Genomic DNA, 21,782 nt, shown 5'->3' on the forward strand with positions numbered 1-21,782 from the left:
CCAGGTTATTCTGGTTTTCTAGCTATGTTGTTGTAGCATTAAAGACGACTCCGGCTGCTGTCGCTGCTGCTAGCGGTCGAGACATCGGACGTTAAACGTGCCCGTCTCGCGGCGGCATATTCACGGCGGCGTTTAACCAGTCGTTCGGCGCGCTGTTTCTGTTTCCTGGGCGACCCGTTTCTTCTTCGTCTCGTTCTGATGTCGGTTCCAGGCCTCCTTCTGCTTAGCAGACTTGTCGCCGTCCATACTGCCGCCTCAACTGCGGTTGCGGCGCGCGCGAGCTCTCCGTTTCAATCCTCCGACCGACATGCTATCAGGCATGCGACACAACAGGCGAAGCGAGCGGAGGCGAGCGCAACGAGGAGGAAAGCGGTGTGACGTCAGGCCAGATGGCGCGGTGAGCGCGCGGCGGTTGCTAGGCAACGGCTCAAGTTCAGTATCTGTGCTTCCTCGGAGCACCGCCACAGCGAAATCGCAAGTTCGCAACCAGTAAAGCTTTCGCTTTAAAAAACAGTTGTCTGCTTCGGTACTAAAAGGTTCTCTTGATCGACTACCCTCTCGGTAGACGACAGAACCATTGGATACAATGTGTTACGAGTATGCTATTCAGTGTCTCACAGTGACAAGTATGAGTACTGCTGGTAACCGCAGCTGTAAATTTTTTTGTGAAGAGAACAAGGACCAAAGAGGTGGCATGAACGTTGCTGCTCTCAATCCACACAGCGACAATACTTGACGACAGCCTTGAAGGAAAGGCTACAGGGACGGAGCGTCCTTCACTCTGTTTTTGGTGTAGCTGCCGCCATCTATAAAGGCTTCCTGTAAGAAGACGTGCCTAGCAAATTCGTTGTAATTAAGGATGCTGTTTTTTTTCGTACTTTTCGCGGTGAAAGGTGGCAGTTCCGCTGCAGATATTTTTTCAACGTGAATACTGACAGCATGCTACGATTAAAGAGAAAACTCATCTTTGTAAACTGGGAATATATTCTTCTATGTAGGCCTATGAAAAAAAGCCGCAATCGCAGCTTCCGCTCCAGAGCCAGGAAAACTCTTCGCGGAGTCTAGTGTGTAGCGTAGCATTTCTGCCGATGAATCCACTTACCCAGAAGTCTGGCTTGTCAGCAGTGAAGTTTGCAGAGACGCTCGAGGTGAGCGCATCGTGCACGGACAGCACAAAGTGCGCAGGCAGGTGTCCGTCCGAGCCGGCCTGACACTCGAGGTGCAGCGATCCCTCGGTCTGGTTCGTGATGGAGCAGTTCTCCACGGGGCCCGGGGGACCTGCTTCCGAACGGGTCGCGAAAGACAGAAGGTGAGGAAGAAGGGAGACAACAGCGCGTTAGATCAGGAAAAAAAGAAAAAAGAGAGACGCAGCAAGATTGTGATCCCTCCTAAGCAATGGCCCAGCTTAGACTATCCAGAAAGCTTAAGCCCTAAGCGCGTGGAAGTTTTCTCTCATTGGAAGAAAAACTCTGATTCAGCACTGTTAAAGGCGTCTTCATACCTCAACAAATACCATCGCATAATTTTCGCCTCCTTGAAGCAAAAAGTGCAACGCAAAAGGAGTATTATCTCCCAGCACACGGAGCACTATGAGCGAAAAACCTTTCGGTAAAAAATGCGACCAAATCGTGCACTCGTCTCTTTCCTTTAATGCCAATCTGTATGGTACACCGACGAAGGACGAGGTAAATTGCTCTTTCAGAGCGGTGAGCGACATGACTCTACTTCTAATCTGCTCAACTACGAGACGTTTTGCGAAATAATCGGCGCATCAGCAGTTCACTAATGAATGTATGTTATTGAACTAACGGCAGACGAAAGCACAGTCTGAACCTCCGTACAAAATAGTCAAATATATTAACTGAAGAGAGTTGGCCGGTTCGTGCTCTGACTTCGTCCAAAGAATTTTTAAGAACAAAGAAAGATCTGAACACTACCCTGTACCTTTCCATTCTTCATTTTTTTGCGTGATGCTAGATTGCACTGCTAGAGGCAGACCTCTTTAATATCAGAATTTCCTGGTCTCTATATTCCGAACATCGATTCTCGTTGTAATCCAGCCCATCTTATAAAGCGCTGGTTTGGTTCCTTTAAGGGAATTTAAACGACGCGAGGTCAAGCAATATGTCAACTGCACGTGGTCGTCAGTGGAGATAGCTAAAGACGCGCGACATTCACTTCGCTATTCCTGCCAAATGCGCAGCGCACCGGCGTTCTAAGCGGCGCGGATCAAGAAGGGCAACTTCCGCGCTGCCTCCTCGATCGAACGCGGGGCAACTCCCAGCAAACGATGAGCGTCGGCGACAGGCGCTGTCAGGATCGACAGACGTATACACAGGAAGTCGGGGATCATCAAAGTGCGGAGCCGCGCTTTCTCTCGATCGGCTCCTAGCGAGATTCCCGACGAGTCGGCGCATTCCCCAGCCACCGCCCGAGACTGGGCTGGCGCGGCGAGCTGCGAGACGGGACCGGTGGGGAAAGTTGGAGCAAGCTAAAAAGGTCACAAAATAACTATATCGTGAGCAGCTCGTGGCGAAATGAAGAACCAAATCGTGTCTGACGTCCATCGGAAGCTTTTCGAGACGAGGAACGACAAATCCTCTCGTGGAAACAGTGGCCCGCTTTGGCCGCTCGAGGAGTTTTCTCATTTTCTCTGCATCGCCGTACTTTCTGTTTTTCTTTTTTTTTCTATAACCGAACAGGACGGAGACAAAGAAATGAGGCGACCCGTACAAATAAAAGTCGGCTGCAGAATAAGGCCCCGGCTGCAGTACCGCTGCTCTGGCTTCCGGCTCGTCTCTAGCCCCTGGCAGGACGCTCCGGTCAAAGCGAAGGAGCTTGCGATGAGCGTAATCTATTTCAATATCATTATTCCGCCAGCGTTCGGAAGGAAGAAAAGTAAGAGAAAAAGAAACCAGCGAATTCAGAAGGAAGCAGAGACATAGGTCGGAGGAGAGCAAGAACAGTAAGGCAGATAGTAATGCCGTTTCGAAATTGAGGTGCCTCTGGCCTAGGTGCTTGTGTAACGGCAAGGATGGCAAAGAAACGAGAAAACCTTTTCTGGACAAGAAAACGGATGGAGTAAGAACTGCTTCCACCATTCTTTCCTCCACGCCGCGATTTCGAGTAGACGGAGCACTCAAGAAAAAAGCCCTAAGTTTCGATGAATCGGTCAGGCGGACGAATGTTGGTTCGGTGGACGTTGTTCCTCTTTACCAAGTTTGTGTATATCTCATCGGAGAGTTCACTGGTTAGGAGATGGCCAAATAGATATAATAAGCATTCCACTTGCTCTGTGTTCTATTCAACATATCGATCCAGCAATAATTACGTCTGTAAGGAGCCTTTTGTTTCGTTCGCTTGGTACCCTTATTTTGCGCAACGTCAGTTTGCTTTACATCGGGTAGTTGTGTTCTAAGGCAAGGTTGCTACCTCAAGAACCGAACTTTTCGTATCAGCCAGGAGCGAAAGTTTTGAAAATTCTGCGAGCCAAATTGTTCCAAATTTGTTCGAAAAGTAATCCGAAAGCAAACGGAATGCTGGCTGTTTAGTTTCCCATTAATACAGTTGCCGTCACAATAATGTACGAGGAATTCATTTCTGCTCCTTATTCTTTAGAGGGATTTGCCTGAGTCTGCTCAGTTCTTACAAAACGATCAGAGCAGAACAGGGCATCGTCTACTATTGTTACGCATGAACTAGCAGCAGCGGATTTTATGGTGATTGCACTACCGTTTTCTTTGAACAGAATGTGTCTTGCGGACACATCTTGTGAAGGAAAATATTTCACAAGTATGGCAGAAATGCCACATGGGACGCAGGGGTATTAATTTCGTGGCTACCACAAAACTAATCTAATAAAAACCGCCTTGTAGTCTTCTCTAGCCAAGAAATGCCACCTTTTGTCAATAGACACTTCTCCAAACCTCCTGCTTGTTGTTGGAAACCTGTCTGCACATCTGTCTACCTTTTCATGAATTCATTTGCTGACCTAAGTAGCTATAGTGGTGCTTTTAGCAGCCAGTAACGTTGATTGCTTTCTCTAAATCGCTTCCTGCTCCCAAGCGGACAAATACCTCCTATTTTTCGTTTGCGGCAATATTCTTACTAAATATTCCGGTACAACAGACTATAAAAAAAACCTATGCAGAAAGTACTGTTGCACCTACTGCTGACACCTTTTTTAGGTACAAAGCTGACCAAGGTAATATAAAGCGCTCGAGCAGCGCACTGCGAAGCACACGAATCGCAATCTTCAAGCAGGTCGTGGGTTTCGGAGACAACGCTTACAGCCAAGAAGCCGCAAAAGGCATATGAGAGAAAGTAGTTCAAGCATCACGACCTCTAAGTAAGCAACTGAGCTGACATTGCTGTGCGTTTATACATAAGCACACCGCTCCAGCTCTCTGCACAGGCCAGCTCATCACTGTACGTCCATGGGAGCATCGAGACGTAAGAGATGAGCTTCGAGACGTGTGATGAATGTGGATTAGTGCTTACAAACCGAACTTTTGTTAAAGACTGAAGAGTGTAAAGGCTTGCAAACTATAGCTCGACACAACGACTACTTACTGCCAATTTTGGTTATCGTATATAAAAAAAAACGAAATAGACACAAGGAGAATGAGAGGGACGTGCAAGGAGACCGACCTGCCTGGACGACGTGGAAGAGGCAGGGCTGCCTCTGCTTGCCGATGCGGTTCGAGGCGGTGCAGAGCAGCGTCCCGTATTCGGTGTGGCTGTGCGGAATGTAGCGGGCCACGCTCTGTGTTCCCTGCGCCCAGAAACTCTTGAGAGGCCGCTGCTGGAGTGTGCTGTTGAAGCGCCACTCGAAGGTGACGTTGCTCGGGTCGGCCTCCACTTCACAGTGGACCTCCACTTCCTGGTGCCTCGAGGCGGCGTACACCACGTGCTGGTTCGCCTTGCACAGCGGGGCGTCTGCACCGTCACATGAAAGAGAAGGCAGAGAAAAGGAAGGAAAGAAGAAACGGAATTAAGGTATTTATGCTTTGTGTGGTGACGTGGCGATTAAATAGCACCACACCTTTGCTTAGGAAGTGGACACACAGGAAAGTTAAACAAAACTCGCGAGAAAAAATTACCTTTGCTGAAGCAGCTGTCCTCCTGTCCAGCTTTCTTTACATTAGAAACACCCCAAGGCTCGAACACACCATAATATGCCCGCACACGCAAGTGACTCAATAACTATTACGCAAAACTACTACCCAATATTTAAGCGCGCAACTGTCCTTTTTTGTTTTTGGTTTCTGAGGGTTCCTTAGTGTGTGCTTTGCGCACATAAACGAAGTGAATGCAACTCCCAGGCTATGACACTGTGAAATTGTTTTTAGGAACCCAAAATTTTCTTTCGAGAAACGTTTACTCTCAATATATATTCTTTTCTTTTGTTTCGTCCTAATAATGTTTTACTGGACAGGTGATGATAAAACAAAAAGGCGTCAATGGACGGGAAGGCATGTACCTTGATATTTTACTACGAACTTGTACACAGTTGTTGCAAGTACCGGACTGTCTATAATAATAACAACTGCAGATAATACGCGAACAGCTCAAGGAAGCAACCATCGCCCGGTGTCGTTTACATTAAAGGCGGATTGCAATTGCCTTCAAATAAGTCTTTTGTGCCTGCTTATAAGCGCATGTAAGCCTGCATGGCGTGCTATAAGCTGTTGTGCCCCCGCAGTGATGCATTCGTGCAGAGCTTACTTCCACGCCCAGTTGAGAGTCTCTAATTTCATTTCATTAGCCCTGTCTGGTGTGGCGAGGGTTATCTGAATTAATTAGACTTGCGACACCACTGCATCGCACTGCGCTCAGCTTTGGTCTTTTAAGGGCCCCACAGCTTTATTACTGATGCCTAAAAAAATTAATAGAAGCGATAATCAGTATGCCTCTATGTTTTACTCGCAAAAGCCACCCAACGAATTAATTTTCCTTTTTGTCGGTGCTTTACGAACTTCTGGGTAACAACATTTGTCGTTGAACTTAAGCTAATGTGACGCGAATCGAGAGCCATCGTATATGGGGTATCAGTTTTCGCCTTCGTTGCTAGTAATTTCGGTGTATCCACTCCCATGTCAGATACCTGTAAGGCAAGGGGTTAAGATAACTAAATAAATAAAATCGACAGTGCTCTAATATTTATTTTTAGAAAGTCTAGTTTTTTTTTCCACAGAACAAAAATTGTAAGTTTTGTTCAGGGTGACTATATACCCGGCTGTGTGTTAAATCCCTAGAGCAATTTAGTTTTTGGTCATGAGCAACCTAACCTCAAGCGATAGAGTGACGAAGGCTACCTAGAAGTACCGGCGGCCCTGTGCCGTCACGGAGACATGAGCTGACCGCCAGATAAACAGCGGCACAAGAGTGCATACCAATGCGTCTGGATCAGAATAATAGGTGTTTTGCAAGCCAAGGGGTGCACCTCTGTTACGCCTTGTTATATGATTCATTCTGATCTGCCAAGAGCGCCGTCTGTTATCACGAGGCTTCTCACTGCGTATTGCTTCTATCGTTTCATTTCGCTAATGTATCTTCGACCGCCTTTTTTTTCTCCGCACTATAATACCGCTCGAAAGAGAGCGCAGGCCGCACTCTTGTCGCGGAGTTTACCTCGTTCTTGGTTCTTCTTCTCGTGTCCACGTGAAACCACCTGTAGTAGCTTTCGGTCGTCACTTTGACAGTTCAGGATATATCTTTTCTATATACAGTCGGGGACAAAAGTTTGCGGACCTCATGCTCCGTGAACGTAGAAGATAGCTCTATTATTACCCGCCGGCTGGAGACCACACTCCGGGAGATGAAAGAGCGAGAATTTCAGTTTCACCTGTACAAGATTGGTCTCCAACCAGCATGGAATAGACCTATTTGCTTCGGTTTGTGAGCGCGTGCTCCAGAGGCCTTTCTCTTCGGCTTCAAAACTTCTGGTTATGCGGTCCAAGCGGGCTTAAGGATCGATGGACTGTAGGAGGCGGAGATGGCCGGAATGAAAACATTCCTAATGACATAAAACAGCGGCCGCTCTTTCGAGAGTGTTTTTGTGCCAGGCCGTCAAGAGAACAATTCGAGAGTGTTTTTGTGCCAGTCCGTCAAGAGAACAAAAAAAATTAAATTGGTTTTTGAGGAAATGAAATGGCGCAGTAATTGTCTCACATATTGCGGTGAACCTCGGAACCGCACTGTAAGGGAAGGGAGGAAGGTGGGAGTGAAAGAAAAAAAGAGGAAAAGGGTGCCGTAACAGAGGGCTCCGGAATAATTTCGATCGCCTAGGGATCTTTAAAGGGACACTGAGGACAAATTGAAGTTTGCTTGTATCGATACAATACCATCTCCTGATCTCAAAAACGCCACTCTTTCTGAAAACAAAGCTCTTGTAAGGTAGAAAATAGCAGGTACCAAAATACAGGTATCGCCACCACAGGCCAATCTCGCAAGTACAAGCGTGGTGACGTCTTAGAACAAGTAACGTCTTAGGACAAGAGACGCCACCTTGGAAGAATTTTCCTTCCTACATGAAGCCGCGAATCTCTGAGGCTGACAAAAGAAGGTTGCGCGGTTCAATATTGAAGTAAGATTGGTTTTAAAAACGATAGTGCACTTTTATCACACAAGAAAGGAAGACAAAAGACAACCTGAATGTTGGAAGCAAAGAAAATCGATGCTTGGCGGCGCCACAGGAGGCCAGGAGAGTCAATATTTTATGGTGCGTCGCGTCTATGAGGTTTGCGTGCCCCGTGCTTTTGTTTTTGACGCGCCTCGATTTACAAGCGCCGAACAGCAGAGAAACTCCAGTGCCGCTCCAAGTGCTGGTTAACCTTTGAAGGAGCCTGTTAAGGCTTGTCAGATGATCGCCCCGGTCCATGAAAAACTATGATGGCACGATGGTCGGTGATCGTACAAGGCAGTTCGCAGTATAAAGAGCACTTGTGCCTTCGCACGTTCGCTCGGCGAAACATTCCCGGCTTTGCCAGTCAACTTCAAACTACTTTACGGAAATCGTTTATTAGGGATGGTAGACAAGGTACAAGGCAGTTAAGAAAAATTGCGGATGACCTAGCTCTGTTAGGCTAAGATATACGTAGCGAAAGCGCGGAGATATCTGCATCGGAAGAGTGCATTCACTAGATGTGCCTTTATTAATGGTTATACCTTGAGCCATCGTGGCGCAGTGGTAGCGTCTCCTCCTCAAACGCCGAAGGCGTTGGTTCGATCCTGAGCCTCGGCACCGGATTTCTTTTTTATTCAGTGAGCGGGCGGGGGGTTTCAGTGGCTCCCATAGATGCTGCCACCGAATACATTGGTTAGCGTTTCAGCGGAGGCTCTGTTAAGGCGCGTTTACGCTCCGGCGTAACGCGCGCGCGCGCTGCACGGCGACGTCACGTCGGCCAAAGCGAGACCCTCTGTACTCCAACTGCGCTTGACCGCCGACGCGTTCGGCGGCTTCGGCGCACTCTGACCGCACTGGCGGGGAGACTTGGAGCATGTCTCTATTTCGCGCCGAGTGCGCCAGCCGCCGCCGGCCCGGACAGACTGATTCGGCTCCACGGCGAGGTGCGCGTTGTGACGTAAATCAATAGCTTCGGCAGTTGGGCGGAGCTGTTCTTTTCGAGCTCTCGGATAATTTAATTCATTCACAGTACACATCTGAAGGTACATGCAAGTGGGCGAGAGAGCCCGCTCCAGTGGACCCGTTGGATCTAGCGGAAGCCGTTGAAGCGTCGTGCGCCGGCTTTAGTTTCAAGCCGCCAACTTTAAACGCGACCGCCCTTGAGCGCCAATCCGTCTTTTGTGCCAAAAAAATAATTAACTTGGCCCTTCCGCGCCGTTCAAGGAATCACAATCCGTTGGCCCCAAAGCCCCAGCCAGCCTCCGATGGGTGCAATGCGCCGAACTTGTCCTGGCCCCTCGCGACTCCCCGCACTGGGGTTATGATATTTAGTTTGCAACGGCTGCTCACTGAGGAAGGGGGAAACGACCCGCCGGCGCCTAACCTAATCGTGCTCCCTCAAAAGCATCGCACGCTCTGTGGGGCTGAGGTCGTTGAAATGCAGGCCAGAGTTTTTGCGAGAACTACGTCGTCGGGTTCGGGAATGGGACCCATCGCAACGCTGGCAAGACGCCGGTGCAAACGTAAACGAAGCGACGGTAGCGACCCCCGATAGATGCCTTCAAGGTGCGGCGGCGGTATCATTCATTTCGGCAGCTGCTAGACCACACCGCTAGCCGCCAGAAATGACGTAGTCTGCGTTTACGTCACGCATCACGTCACTCCGTCCTGTAACGTCATAAGAGTCCTCGAATTTGAATCGGAGTGTCTAGAAAAACTTTTTCAAATTCCAATCCAAATTTCTTTAAATAAATGTATCTTTCGCTCCTGGACAAGCGCCAACAAAGCCATGAAATGCCGAACTATCAGATTTTGCTAACAAAAAAATCTGAAAAAATTCTCCTCAGTGTCCCTCTAACGTGTGCAGACATCGCAACACACAAGGCTGGCGTTAGCGTTTTCATTGGAACCAACAATCCCAGCAACGTGTTTTTTTTTTCAAGTCAGTTTGTTGCTTCTTTTCAAGGAGCAAGTTTTGCAACGACAGATGCTTTGTGGATGCTTAAAAAGAGCTAGAAAACTTCAATGCACGTATGGCGGCTCGCTTTGCTGGCAAAGCGCTGCAAAGCAAAGCACTGCCCAGGGCGTATGTATTTCATGCCACTAATTGCCGTCCATGCGTGCACATTCTTTATTCGTGTCTCGATGTTTTGCGTGATGTTCGTGCCCGTTTATTTGGTTTGAGACCAATGGGAAATTTACATCGTTCTATGCAGATGCGCTGTGAACCATTAATTCATTGTAGCCATTCATGCATTGATACCATTCATTCATTGTAAACCTAACTGGGTTCACCGCTCCAACCTTTACAACCCCCACCCCCCATAAAGGTTGACGAGCCTTAGAAAACTGCCTCGCTTTTGAGGTAGAGGCGTAGTTCCCTTGTTCTAGAATCCTAATCTCTTTCTTTTTCCTGCTCGCGTACAGAGCATGGAAAAAGCGTAGTTAAAGACAACATCGGAATATATAACGCCCCACACAGCTTAATTGTTTTGACGGATTTTTTTTTCTCATCAGAAAGTCAACATCTAGAAAGGACGAGGTTACTGCTAATCGTCTGGTCCTGTGCGGACTGCCATTTAATCACGGCTCTCTAAGAAAAGCAGGGAATCTTTGCACTGTATGCCATGCTCAGAACTGTATTTCACAGCTCGCTATACAAAGTGAACTAGTTAGCAATACAAGACAAGAAACGCCAACCCGACCTGACGAAATGCATAGCACACTATCATTCCGAGACACACGAAAGCAAGAGGAAGCGAGGAAAGAGCCCGTTTCTTCTGTCGTCGCCCCATTTACAACGCCTCCACAGCCTAAGAATCTAGCAACGCCGCAGCCATTCGTGGTCGTCTGCCCTTCTTTTATTCGAAAGGAGCCATGTCTCACCGTTAGAAGCGCAGGCAAAGATTGGTGCCTCAGGATTAAATCACAAGAATCTACGCTGAGATTTTCGCTAGACGCGAAGTACATACGGCGTTCCCTAAAGGAGAACATCAAAACCAGTGCGTCACAGCGCTCGCCGGGTTCTTCCTATTTGTAACGCGGATCTTATTCGAGTATTAGGGGCGCGCAAAGAAAGGAACGAAAGTCGAAGAGCGTAGCGTCGGCAAACGTACGCCAGGCGTCGCCATAGCCCTGATTGATAGCTGTAGCTCCGGAAGGAAGTTTCAAAACGCGCTTTCCGTGCATGCCTTTGAAAGAAATACCGGAAATGTAGAAATTGCAGCGCGTATGGCGCAGACGCCAGCGGCTTTTCTTTCTTGCGTATGGTTCAGTGCTGTGCGCAGTGAGCCGCGACGTGTCAACGAACTGAGAGTCATTATGATAAAAGCAACAAGAATGATGGCATGAAGAAGAAAAAAAAAAGGGGAGGATAAAAGAGGGGGAGCCTGGATTAATAACAAAGAATAAGTCAATAAAAAGCACCTAGCCACAAGCGTCTTCAGATTAACTACTGCCATTCAGAAATTCCTTTATTCTTCGCAGGCTCCACCCCGGGTGTCTGCTTGCCACCATTCAGCACGTCCAGACTTCGGGGGTCATTAAGTTGAGCGAGCCGAAGTAGCGCAGTATCTTAACCCAATCAAATCCCCCTTTAGAACGGATCGATGCTACAATTCGCGGCGTTTATTACGCCTTCTAGACGTGATGGCGGCCATATTCGGGGCCTACCGGAGACGGGAAAAAAAAGAAAGTCAGACGGACTATGCGGTTAACAGGAAATGATCCAAGCAGGCAATAAGGAAAAAGGGACAACGAAAAAGAAACATCGCCGTGTGTTCAGCGCGTGCTACGAAGCTTCATTTCTGCAGTCGTTTGCAAGGTTTTAACTATAGCCAGAAAACCAGCAAGTGCAGGAAAGAGAGGAAAGACAGAATAAATAAAAAGAAAGCAGTGAAAGCGAACTCTATCTGTCCGCGGCCTGGCATTTGAGACTGTCTCTTGCGCCTCACTAGCTCTCAAAGTCCCGCATCTGTTTAAAATTCCAATCCTCCCTGCAGTCCGGGAGAGACCAGGCCGAAAATTAAAATGCACGAAAGAAAAGGTCAAATAAATGAAATCGTCGAAATGAAAGAACACACTGCTGCAGCTTGTGCGTGACCCCTGCAAATGGGCAAACCGCTCGTAGAGGAATGCGTAAGGCTCAAGATTGAGGAGGGTCCTTCAAAAGTAAAAACACCAAAGGAGGCATCAACTCCAGAACGTTGAAGCACGGGACCGGGGTGGACACGAACAAAGACCAACGGGCGTCTCTACGGCTAGGAAAAGAGAACCAACAAGAAACGTAGCCAGGGGTGGGCGAAGAATGAGACATCCGTAAAAGTACCGTCACGGAACGTAAAGCTGAAGACGTTGAGGCACCGGCGACGATAAACCCGTTCAACTCTGTTATCGCTGAGCGGGTAATAAACCCCTACAACTTTTATCGCAGCCACTTTGCGGGACACAACGTTCTATGGGTGCCGCTGTTCCCCTTTTGGCCCTAGTCCTATTGTAGCCCCAGCGTAGCCGCCCCCGCCCCCGCCGCCTCAAGTGAGCTGCCGCTCGTTTCGCTAACTTTTTGATTTTGTTATCGCTTGACGCAACATCGCAATGCTTCGCAACGCTACCTTCTTCTCTCGCAATGCACTCTGAGACGCATTGCGCAATGCGGTTCGTGCGGGCGAGTTTCTTTATTTCTGTTTCGCCAACCACTGCGTTGGAAAGAACTTGTAAAGTTCAGAACGATTCTCGGCGCACCAACGCTCGTGCATGGCGCATGAAGTAGGCGCTTCGCCGTAGGCTTCTGTTTCTTATTCGCAATGCCTAGAACAATGCACGTATATTTTTCGGAGCTCGTTGCAGTCACCGGGGGTGCTCGGTTGGGTTATTCTCCGGCTACGGGGAGTATATGTGGGTGCGCCGAAGGTATGTCGAAAACTCCTCTCCCTGGACTCGGAACAAAGTATAGAAACTCCCGACGTTTTTGCATAACAATACGCTTCGGGCACTGGGCCTTGTGAGCAGGTTTTTGCCCGCGTTGGGCAAACCGTTTTTTGCATACAAACCGAAACTCCACGCGCTGCCTGCGACCAGCCACATTTCTTGGAGCTCTGCACTACGGCCGCACTGCTGCACGGCTGAGGCCCACTCAAGGACCCAAGTGCTGGAGCGGAAGACCCTGACCCGATTTTGGTATTTTGTCCGGTTGACAGACGCGCGAGCGCTTCGCACGAAACGGAAATAACTGGCGAATTATTGCAGGCGCTACGAGCTAAGAGAACGAGTTTCTCATCGAGGTTAACAAACAGGAGATAAAGTTCTGAAGCAATTGGAGCCTCGAATAGCCTTCGATGAAACGTCTAAGTAATAAAACGGTGCGGAGTCGGGAGTGGCAGCAAAAACACCCTTGAAAAAAAAAAGAACAAGTAATTGTTGATGTATTATTTCATGCACGTAAACGCATCTCCTACATCGTGTCCGAACAAAAAAAAAACGATGTCTAACTTATGATCAGTTCAGAATTTTCGAGCTGTTTCAATCCAAGTTCCTCCTCATGAGGCACTGTGGTGACAGTGTTAATTATAAAGCCCTTCTCTGTACTATATCACTTTACTAAACCTTCTTTCGCCTCGCGCCATTATTATTCTTCTTTAGATCGCAAATTACTCCTTTGGTTTAGCGGTTTCATGTGTTTAGCGTCAATGCAGCCACATAAAGGCATTGTTAATAGATCCTGGTTTTGGTTTGGTTTGGTTTATGGGGTTTAAATTCGCAAAGAAACATAGGCAATGAGGCACGCTGCAGTAAAGGGCTCCGGATAATTTCGACTACATGGGGTTCTTTAGCATCCCCTGACATCACACAGTACACGGGCCTCTAACATTTCGCCTCCATCGACATTCGACCGCCGCAGACGGGATCGAGCCCGCGTCTTTCGGGGCAGCAGACGAGCGCCATAACCACTCCGAGCCACCATGGCGGCCAAATTGCTGGCTTTGCTTCGGATGGCTAGATTCAGCCAGTTTTCAGTACAAAATGCGTTGGTTCCGGAGGAGCTTTCGATTTATGTTGTTGTGACCACGCACAGCTACTCACACCGAGGATTAAGATTCATCACATACATTGCAACCGAAGAGCAAACATGTTCATTTACGCCAAACGAAAACTAAAAATTTGCAACAAGCTGAAGCTGAAATAAAAACGCACTCGTCAACAACGCAACGTGCAGGTGGAGTGGACTAATATAAAAACCCTCACCGAAAAAATTTTGCACACGCTCGAAAACTATGCTAGTTATTCGCACTCCTCGATAGATTCTAAGCGTATTACTGTGGTATTTATATGTTAGAGCCCATAAAATTGCTCATTATAAGGACGAATAAAAATTAATAAATGTGTAATATTGTTTTTGCATTCTTTGTCAACGTTTGATTAGAAAGCCTTGAAAGAGACCTTTGGTTCAGTTCGCGTAGAGCGAAAGTGATAACACGCAGTAATAACGAACAATCACTGACGAAATAACCAGTGCCCGTCATTTTTAGAAGTATACTCGGTATCTATATTTTTTGTACAAAAATAATAAAACAGAACTGAAAAGCGCGCACTGCGTTTTCAGAAGGACAAAGCAACCAGCATGTCAGCCGTCAACGTTTTCATGCCCCATACGTTACCTGCAATGCAAATCGCCCACATTTAACCCGACATAAATAAGTACGCTCCTGGACCCGTATTTTGTAAGGTCTCTCATTGGCCACTTAGATATACTCGATAATTTCAGGTGTCTGTAGGAAGCTAGCCGGCCGTTGGGTAGTCGAGGACTGGACTTCATCATTGGCTGGGATATGTAGCCAATACGGAGGCGCGTCTCAGCCCTCCGCCAACGGCAGGTGACAGGACCTGACAAGTGGCTGCCATTGGCTGCGATATGCAGCCAAAGGTGAGGTCCGGTCGCCAGCCACCCAATGCCGGGATTAGTTTCCACTGACGCTTGAAAACAAGTCACTGGTATGTATGAGTGACCAATGACTGGGAAAGAAATAGACGCGAAATGTACAATAGAAATTAGACAGCTTATGAAATACTGCCACAGGAGCGGTAACAAGTCAAAATCGTGCTCGCTAAAAACAGGTTTTCTGGCCGTCCTTTTTGAACCCCTTGCTGGGAGCGCCTTTCGAACGTGGCTTCTTTCATGATTTATTCGTCGAGGCTTCTTTATGACGTCGAGTCTGGGCTTTCATGGGCTCCACCGAATCGCGATTCATATCACGGACAGTATGACTGCATTCCAAGGTTAACCACGGCCTGCAGCCTATTTTTTATTTCTGGAATCTTATTCGCACGTCGCAGCCATGCGTTTATGAGAAAGAGCAGGCACTTACGTTGAACGCGCAGCTGCAGGGTGTCGCCCTGTGTCCGCCCTTCGGAGTTCTCTGCGCTGCACGAGTAGAGGCCCGAGTGGTGAGTTTGCACACGCTGGATGACCAGGAAGTTCTTGGAGACGAGCACGTTCTCCGAGGCCTGCAGCTCCTGCCCGCTGAACTGCCAGGCCACTTCGTCCACGGCTGGGTTGGCGTCCGTGCGGCACTCCAGGTATACGTCGTTGTTCTCTTGGATATTCTCCAGGCTCAGCTTGGTGCCCAGCTGAAGCGAGATCTTCGGCTTGTCTGCAGCATAGCGAACAAGGTTGGATACGCCATGTAAGTGAAAGCTACGCTAGGTTGAAACACGTCATATGTACAGGGTTGGTCAAACGGTCTTCTGTCGAGGAGTGTAGTAAAGCACTCGAGGCGCTTAAGGTCTTCAGGGATGAGAATTCACTACTGCCAAACTCTGTACAGAATTGCAGCTGCCACTGTGTCGCAAACAAAAGAACCGGAGACTTTTTCCCAACCCTCTACATGTGCAGTTTTGTTGGATAGCAATCCGTGCAATATTTTTCAGCAAACAAGTCGATCGATCGATTATTTTTACTGACTGAGTGCGAACATTATTTATTATTCAAGTAATAATTATTTAATTAATTGATTGATTGGTTAGTTGATTGATATTGATTGATTGATTGATTGATTGATTGATTGATTGATTGATTGATTGATTGATTGATTGATTGATTGATTGATTGATTGATTGATTGATTGATTGATTGATTGATTCGGTGCTCTGGCAAATATATCTGATTTTGCCCCTGATGCTGATCAGAGAAAGTTAGTCAGATATTCTAATAAATTAATACGATATACACTGAATTGATCACCGCGCCAAATTTTTGCTTTCTTGATAATATCATCTACTCCTCTTGCTCTATACTACAATTCCAGTGCTTATTCTAATATTTAACAAACGTAGGAGATCAGTTCTGAGGTTTACAGGGCTAAACACGAATAAACTCGGCAATCGTGCATGCACTCACACTGGACGTCCATGGTCCAAGTGTCCTCCTCAACGCTGTCTGCCATGGCCGGATTCTTGGCGCGGCAGGCCAGGCTGGAGCCGTGGTCATCGCTGGAGGGTGTGAACGACACCACGCTCGTGGTGATGTTGCCATCCGTGGACACGTACACGAAGGTGTGATTCAGCTGCCGCAGACCCTTCCACCACGTCACCACTGGCGGTGGCCGCGAACCCCAGACTTCACAGACGATCTCGGCGGGAAGCCCCGCAGAGATCGGGATGTCGCCGCGCCTTATCTTCACTGACGTAGGACGCACTGAAACGTGAAGTTCGGGAGATTGAGACCGGGAGCTGCTGGTTGCCATGGGTCGACGTGGTTATTATGGTTAGTGGAGTGGCGCCCACGTCCCCAAAAAATTCACAAAGCTACTCTGAACGATCCCGAACACAAGAAATAACTGCATATTTGACTACCTTACCTTCTAGCAGAACAAAGTGTGCTTTCATGAGCCATATACATAATCAAAGGAGGCTTGTTTTGCGTTGTGCCAAAAATGCTGAGTGAATATATATTTCTTTCTGTGATAAATTGTGCTAATCGCGCTTGGCTACTTGGCCGGGCGCTGGGGCAGTCATATACCAAGAAGCAAACTAATTGTGAATGAGGCGCCTGCTTTTTCCTACTGGTGGACTTAAGTTTCCAACGTGAAAAGCGTGTTTTACACCCTCATTATAGGCCAAAGTAGGCACACTAAGAGTATAAGCTCATTTAATTATATGAATATATTGTACTTTTGTACACTTCGCTTTCTAACCGCTTTCAATCTTGTGTACCCCGCCAGCCCCCTCCCCCTTTTTACTGTGTAACCGGAAATGGCGCAATGGATTAATAAACCAGCAAACTAGGCTATCACTCTTCAAGCACGCCATTCTGTGCTAGAACAGTTCCTCCTGCTGTAGTTTGTTTGTTTGCTTTTTGTTTAGAATAATTTTCTTTTTAACTGTCAGCTGCTCTTTCTTCGTAGTCCATGAATGGAACGAATAAATACGATAATTATTAAACGGCAAAAATAAATTTTCGTTTCCCTGACTCTTCTTACTCTCCCAAGGTCTATAGTTATGTAGTGTTTCTTAGTACTTCCGTTCTTCTAGAAACCCTGCGCCAAATTTCTCTATTCAGCGTAATATAGTCCCCACTTTCTGCGAGAAGGATGTGCAGTGAGCTTCATAACTTACGGCACATTACCTGGAGAACAAGTGCCAACTAAGTTTTGTAATACCTCCCTCCACTTTTTATATTTATGTGATATTTTGCATTTCTCTTCAATTATACATTCTTAATCTATCCTGCATACGCTTTGTTTGCTCCTAAAAATAACGCACGCCCACTGTATGTACCCTCTCATAAACTAGGCTCGTTTTCAATTCTTCAGTCTTACTAGAAAGCTTTTCTTGGTTAATCCACACGAACAATAATATAAAAAATTAGAGAAAGCTTGTTCTTGCACGAAACTGGTGGCAGCTATTCCGCGTCCTCTCAGTGTTGTTTTTCAGAATACTGGAAATCCTACAGTTGTATTTGTTCTACACTACAGCTCATAATTTCGTATTACTAGTTTTTATTTCTATATATTATGTGTATTTTTATTGTAGCGTGCAGCATACTGTGTCCTATATACTACAGTTCAATGAGCGATAGCACGCTACTCACGCTGTCACGAACGTCCGCAAGAACTTCACAGGCTTCTCACAAACAAAAAGCACTGGACTCGCAGCATTAATCTGTGCACACAAAACAGCTCATAATAAATCACCCCAATATGGCCTTCTACCTTCGCTGCTTGGACCTATTATCTACTGCGCTGAAGGAAAGTGAAGAGCGCACAACTTCGAGATGTATGGCATAAGGGAGCAGTCTTCCTCTCTCCAGAACAGACGACTTTCTGCTGTGCCAGCCTAGTACTCCGAAAGCAGTTCTGCAGGCAATGGGCCACGCAAAGATTTACCATCCTTTTAGAGATTCGTTGGTCTGTCTGCAATAATATCCACGTTACCCAAGTGCAGTTGAACAACGCATAATTCTGGTTCAATTTTTATACATTTGTGTTCATTGAGATTACTTTTTTTGTGAGTGTGCATCCATTACAATAAACGAAACATTATTACCATCAGTGTAAACAGCGCTTGATTTCGAAATATTTACACTGAGATAACGATACGGCACAATAAACTTGTGTACGCAGGAGGGCACTACACATCTGGCTCAATAAACTCATTTAGAGAACAAACAACTTTCGCGACAGACAGCATAGTCGACCGACACGAACTTTATTCATCTTCCATATCCACTAATGATAGCGCGAAGTTCTTTCGCAGTCAGAGAGCGCCAACAATAACCTGGAAACATTTTGCTTGCGTGCTGAAATCTCATCGCGTTAAAGAATTTCGTCTCATGCGATACATGAGCCGTGATTCTTTTATGAATAACGGATAACAAGCACGCCAGTCTCCAGTTCCGCGCGAGGAGCACGCATTGGTAATGGTATTATGTTAGAAGCAAGCGAGGATTCGTGTTACACGGTGAGGTGCCTAAAAGAAAATTGAATTAATTCATCTTTTTATACTGAGAGGTCTGTAGTGCGCAGCGATTGAGTAGATGTTAAGCTACGATGCCTACGCCCAGCATTGCGTGCCACCTGTACATTTCCCACACGTTACCAAACTAAGTGCATTGCTTAATTTGGAACACATGGCCGGAAGTGTAACGTATCTTGGCAGGCGTTCCTTCATAGGGTAAAAGTTTAGTACCAAAAACAAGAATAACAGACTACACACAAAACTAGCAAAGAATCTAAAAGGTCACTCTAAGCGTCAGTTTTTGAAGGCGTGATGGCGGTAACAGGTTCCAATTGGTTGCATACGTTAGAGAGGGCTAGAAAGCAAGTTAAAAATAACTGGGCCCTGCCCGCACCACCTATAGGCACAATTGGCTGCGGCAGGAGGAAAGAATAAGATTCAGGAAGCGGTAGGTCTGAAATGATGCGGTGCTGATGTATTTGCGCGCCTACCTCTACGACGCCGCGACCTTAGTGGTCTGGGTTAAAAATTACACTATACCGAAGACTGGTTTCAACCAAAAACAAGAAGTGCTGGCTTTCTGTATTTACACCAAATTTGTTTATTTTAATTATTTATTTCAAAATGCTGCAATCTTGTGCGTTTTGCCCAAGCAGTAATGAAAACAAGTTCTCACTGCAAATAAAAGAATTAAAACATACAAACTTTACCACCAGGATAAGACAGCCTCCGACTCTCCAACAAAATCACGAGAGAAAAATAAGCAAGGCAGTAGAGCATTCCAGTCTTCCACTCGTCTGTACACTTACACAGATTGGACATCGTACTGCTGCATCATATTTGCTGGCTTGCCAATGGCGTGATATCTCGGATATAAACCGCACAGTTTTGCATTGTATGAATTGCAGGCTTTAATGTTATATTTTGTGTGAATATCACAAACCAGGCACGTATACTCAGCTTTTGGTCTGGCAGTAGTAGTGTATGCTAAACATGTAGGGTCAACGATGGCTAGTTTGTGACTCTGTCTCAGGAAACAAAGAATGAGGAAGAAAAAAAAGCAAGTGGGGTCATCTTGGTTGGTCAAGACGACCGGCCTCTGGAGCGGGGTGGAGCGTTCTCTCAAGTTACAAAGAGACTGGCCGTCTCTGTTGTTGGTTTGCGCTCTCATGGGTGCTCATCACAGAACGATTGCCGCTATCGTTTTCCTCTCCTCAACCTGGATTTCAAAGCCGGTGAGTAATATGGTGCTTCGTGCTGGCGTGGAAATTAAAATAGCAAAAATGGTTAATGGTTAATGGGGGTTCAACGTCCCAAAGCGACTCAGACTATGAGAGACGCCGTAGTGAAGGGCTCCGGAAATTTCGACCACCTGGGGTTCTTTAACATGCACTGACATCGCACAGTACACGGGCCTCTAGATTTTCGCCTCCATCGAAATTCGACCGCCGCGGCCGGGAACGAAACCCGCGTCTTTCGGGCCAGCAGCCGAGCGCAGTAACCACTCAGCCACCGCAGCGGCTGAAATTGCAAAAAAAAAAAAAAACCGTAGATTACCTCTATATCTACATTCCACTTGCGGCCTAAACACTGGTGCCCTTTAACTTATCGGCTGATTCGTAAAATATCTGAACGCGATTCGATAGGTTGAACGGGCTTAAATTTAGGTATCACTGTTTCGTGGATTGTAGCACTGATTCTGAAATCGGTGAATGTTGAGTGAGACCTCACACCTGTGACACATTCCGAACGTTATTTCAATTGACTGACAGCAAAGCCCTCTCATGACGCATGTCCGACGTTCTTGAACAGAAATTATCGATATTGGAAAATTGTAAGGTACTGTTACAGAAATGTTTAAAGTAAGAGTCCATTCTGCTGATGTGTAGCCAGATCTTTCTTTTAGGTTATTTCATCGCTGGCAATCAGAAGTTAAGCGTGCCATATAAAACCAATAGGGAACCCTTTTCACAACACCAAAAGTGTTAAATAGCAACTAATCGCAAGCCTGCCGACGGGAGATTTGCGGATACATTGATTGTTATAGAAAAATCTTGAAATAAATGACAAATTGCGTTTATAAACGCTTCCTGTTCAAAAATGCTTTTGTGCGTAGTTTTTGAGTATCATTTATTGTGAATATGCATGAGAAACTAAACATTCATTATCTCTTTTTTATATCACTGCATTCATCACCCATCTTTTTTTGTATGATAGCTGAAAGAACGTATGCAAGGTTAACATAGCTGCGTTCCTTTATAATGGGTCTGATTTCAAGCAGCTGGTAACAGTTTATCACATATTTTAAGTTGATGAGATAACTCAATAAAAACATTTCTTTGGTCCTATTTGTGTAGATGTCTCTGTGAACGAGTGTTAAACAAGGGTCATCAATACTAAACACGTTGACGCAGTAAGTCCGCATCTCCAAACAAGGATATCTTTTCATACATCTTGTCTGCAGCGATTTCTTAAGGGGATATTTGACAGGAAAGGCTGCATATGAGGATAGAAAGAAAGGGGAAAAGCTAGTAACTATTCACCGTTACCTCTTACTAGCTGAATAAAACCTTGTAATCAAAGAGAATGAAAAAAAAACATAGCGCGTCAAATAGCCAGCTTCACTTTGAAGAAAAAACTTCTCGAATGCATATGAAATGCTTTGCAAAACTGCAGGTGCAAATAGTAAATACCCTCAGGTAAAGTGACTGATTAAATAAACGGAGTCTATAATGCAGATTCATTCGACTAAATGCAATGGGAAGCTTAACCTGTGTGAACAAGCTCTTTCTGGACCTTTTTTTTTCAAACTATTCCGGATTCACTGTCCACGCAAACCTAAGCACCAGCTTTGTGCGCACGTTGCTCAGCTGCACTTGATTACAATCTCCATTTACAGGCTCGTCGACTGGAGAAGCAGTTATGGTCTACTGCCGTGTAAAGTGGCGCTATGAAAGAACAGCACACGACAAAATAGCATGCGTCAAAACAGCGTACAAAAAACAGCACAGCGACAAAACAGCACACTAAAAAAACGGCAGATACAAAACAGCACGCCGAAAAAAACGGCACTGCGACAAAACAGCAAAGCGAAAAATAGCAAGATGAAAGAAGAACGCAGAGGAAAAGCAGCATGACGACAAAACAGCACATCGGAGTGCGGTGGAGCGCTGCTTGAGGGGTTAACAATCATAGCCGTAAACGA

The 21,782-nt window shown here is 46.4% G+C and overlaps 1 protein-coding gene across 2 annotated transcripts in view; it reads right to left on the reverse strand.

Annotated features, from left to right (window-relative positions):
* Positions 1-21,782, reverse strand: part of LOC144124787 (nephrin-like) — a 359,910-nt gene that overhangs the window by 10,507 nt on the left and 327,621 nt on the right. For both annotated transcript variants that reach the window (XM_077657663.1, XM_077657664.1), the window contains exons 6-9: positions 16,020-16,316; positions 14,989-15,273; positions 4,651-4,938; positions 1,103-1,278 (exon numbers count right to left, since the gene is read on the reverse strand). In XM_077657663.1, coding sequence (XP_077513789.1) covers positions 1,103-1,278; positions 4,651-4,938; positions 14,989-15,273; positions 16,020-16,316 — 1,046 coding nt within the window. The remainder of the gene's footprint in view (positions 1-1,102; positions 1,279-4,650; positions 4,939-14,988; positions 15,274-16,019; positions 16,317-21,782) is intronic.

The sequence above is a fragment of the Amblyomma americanum genome, chromosome 3 (assembly GCF_052857255.1).
Source record: "Amblyomma americanum isolate KBUSLIRL-KWMA chromosome 3, ASM5285725v1, whole genome shotgun sequence".
NCBI lineage: Eukaryota > Metazoa > Arthropoda > Arachnida > Ixodida > Ixodidae > Amblyomma > Amblyomma americanum.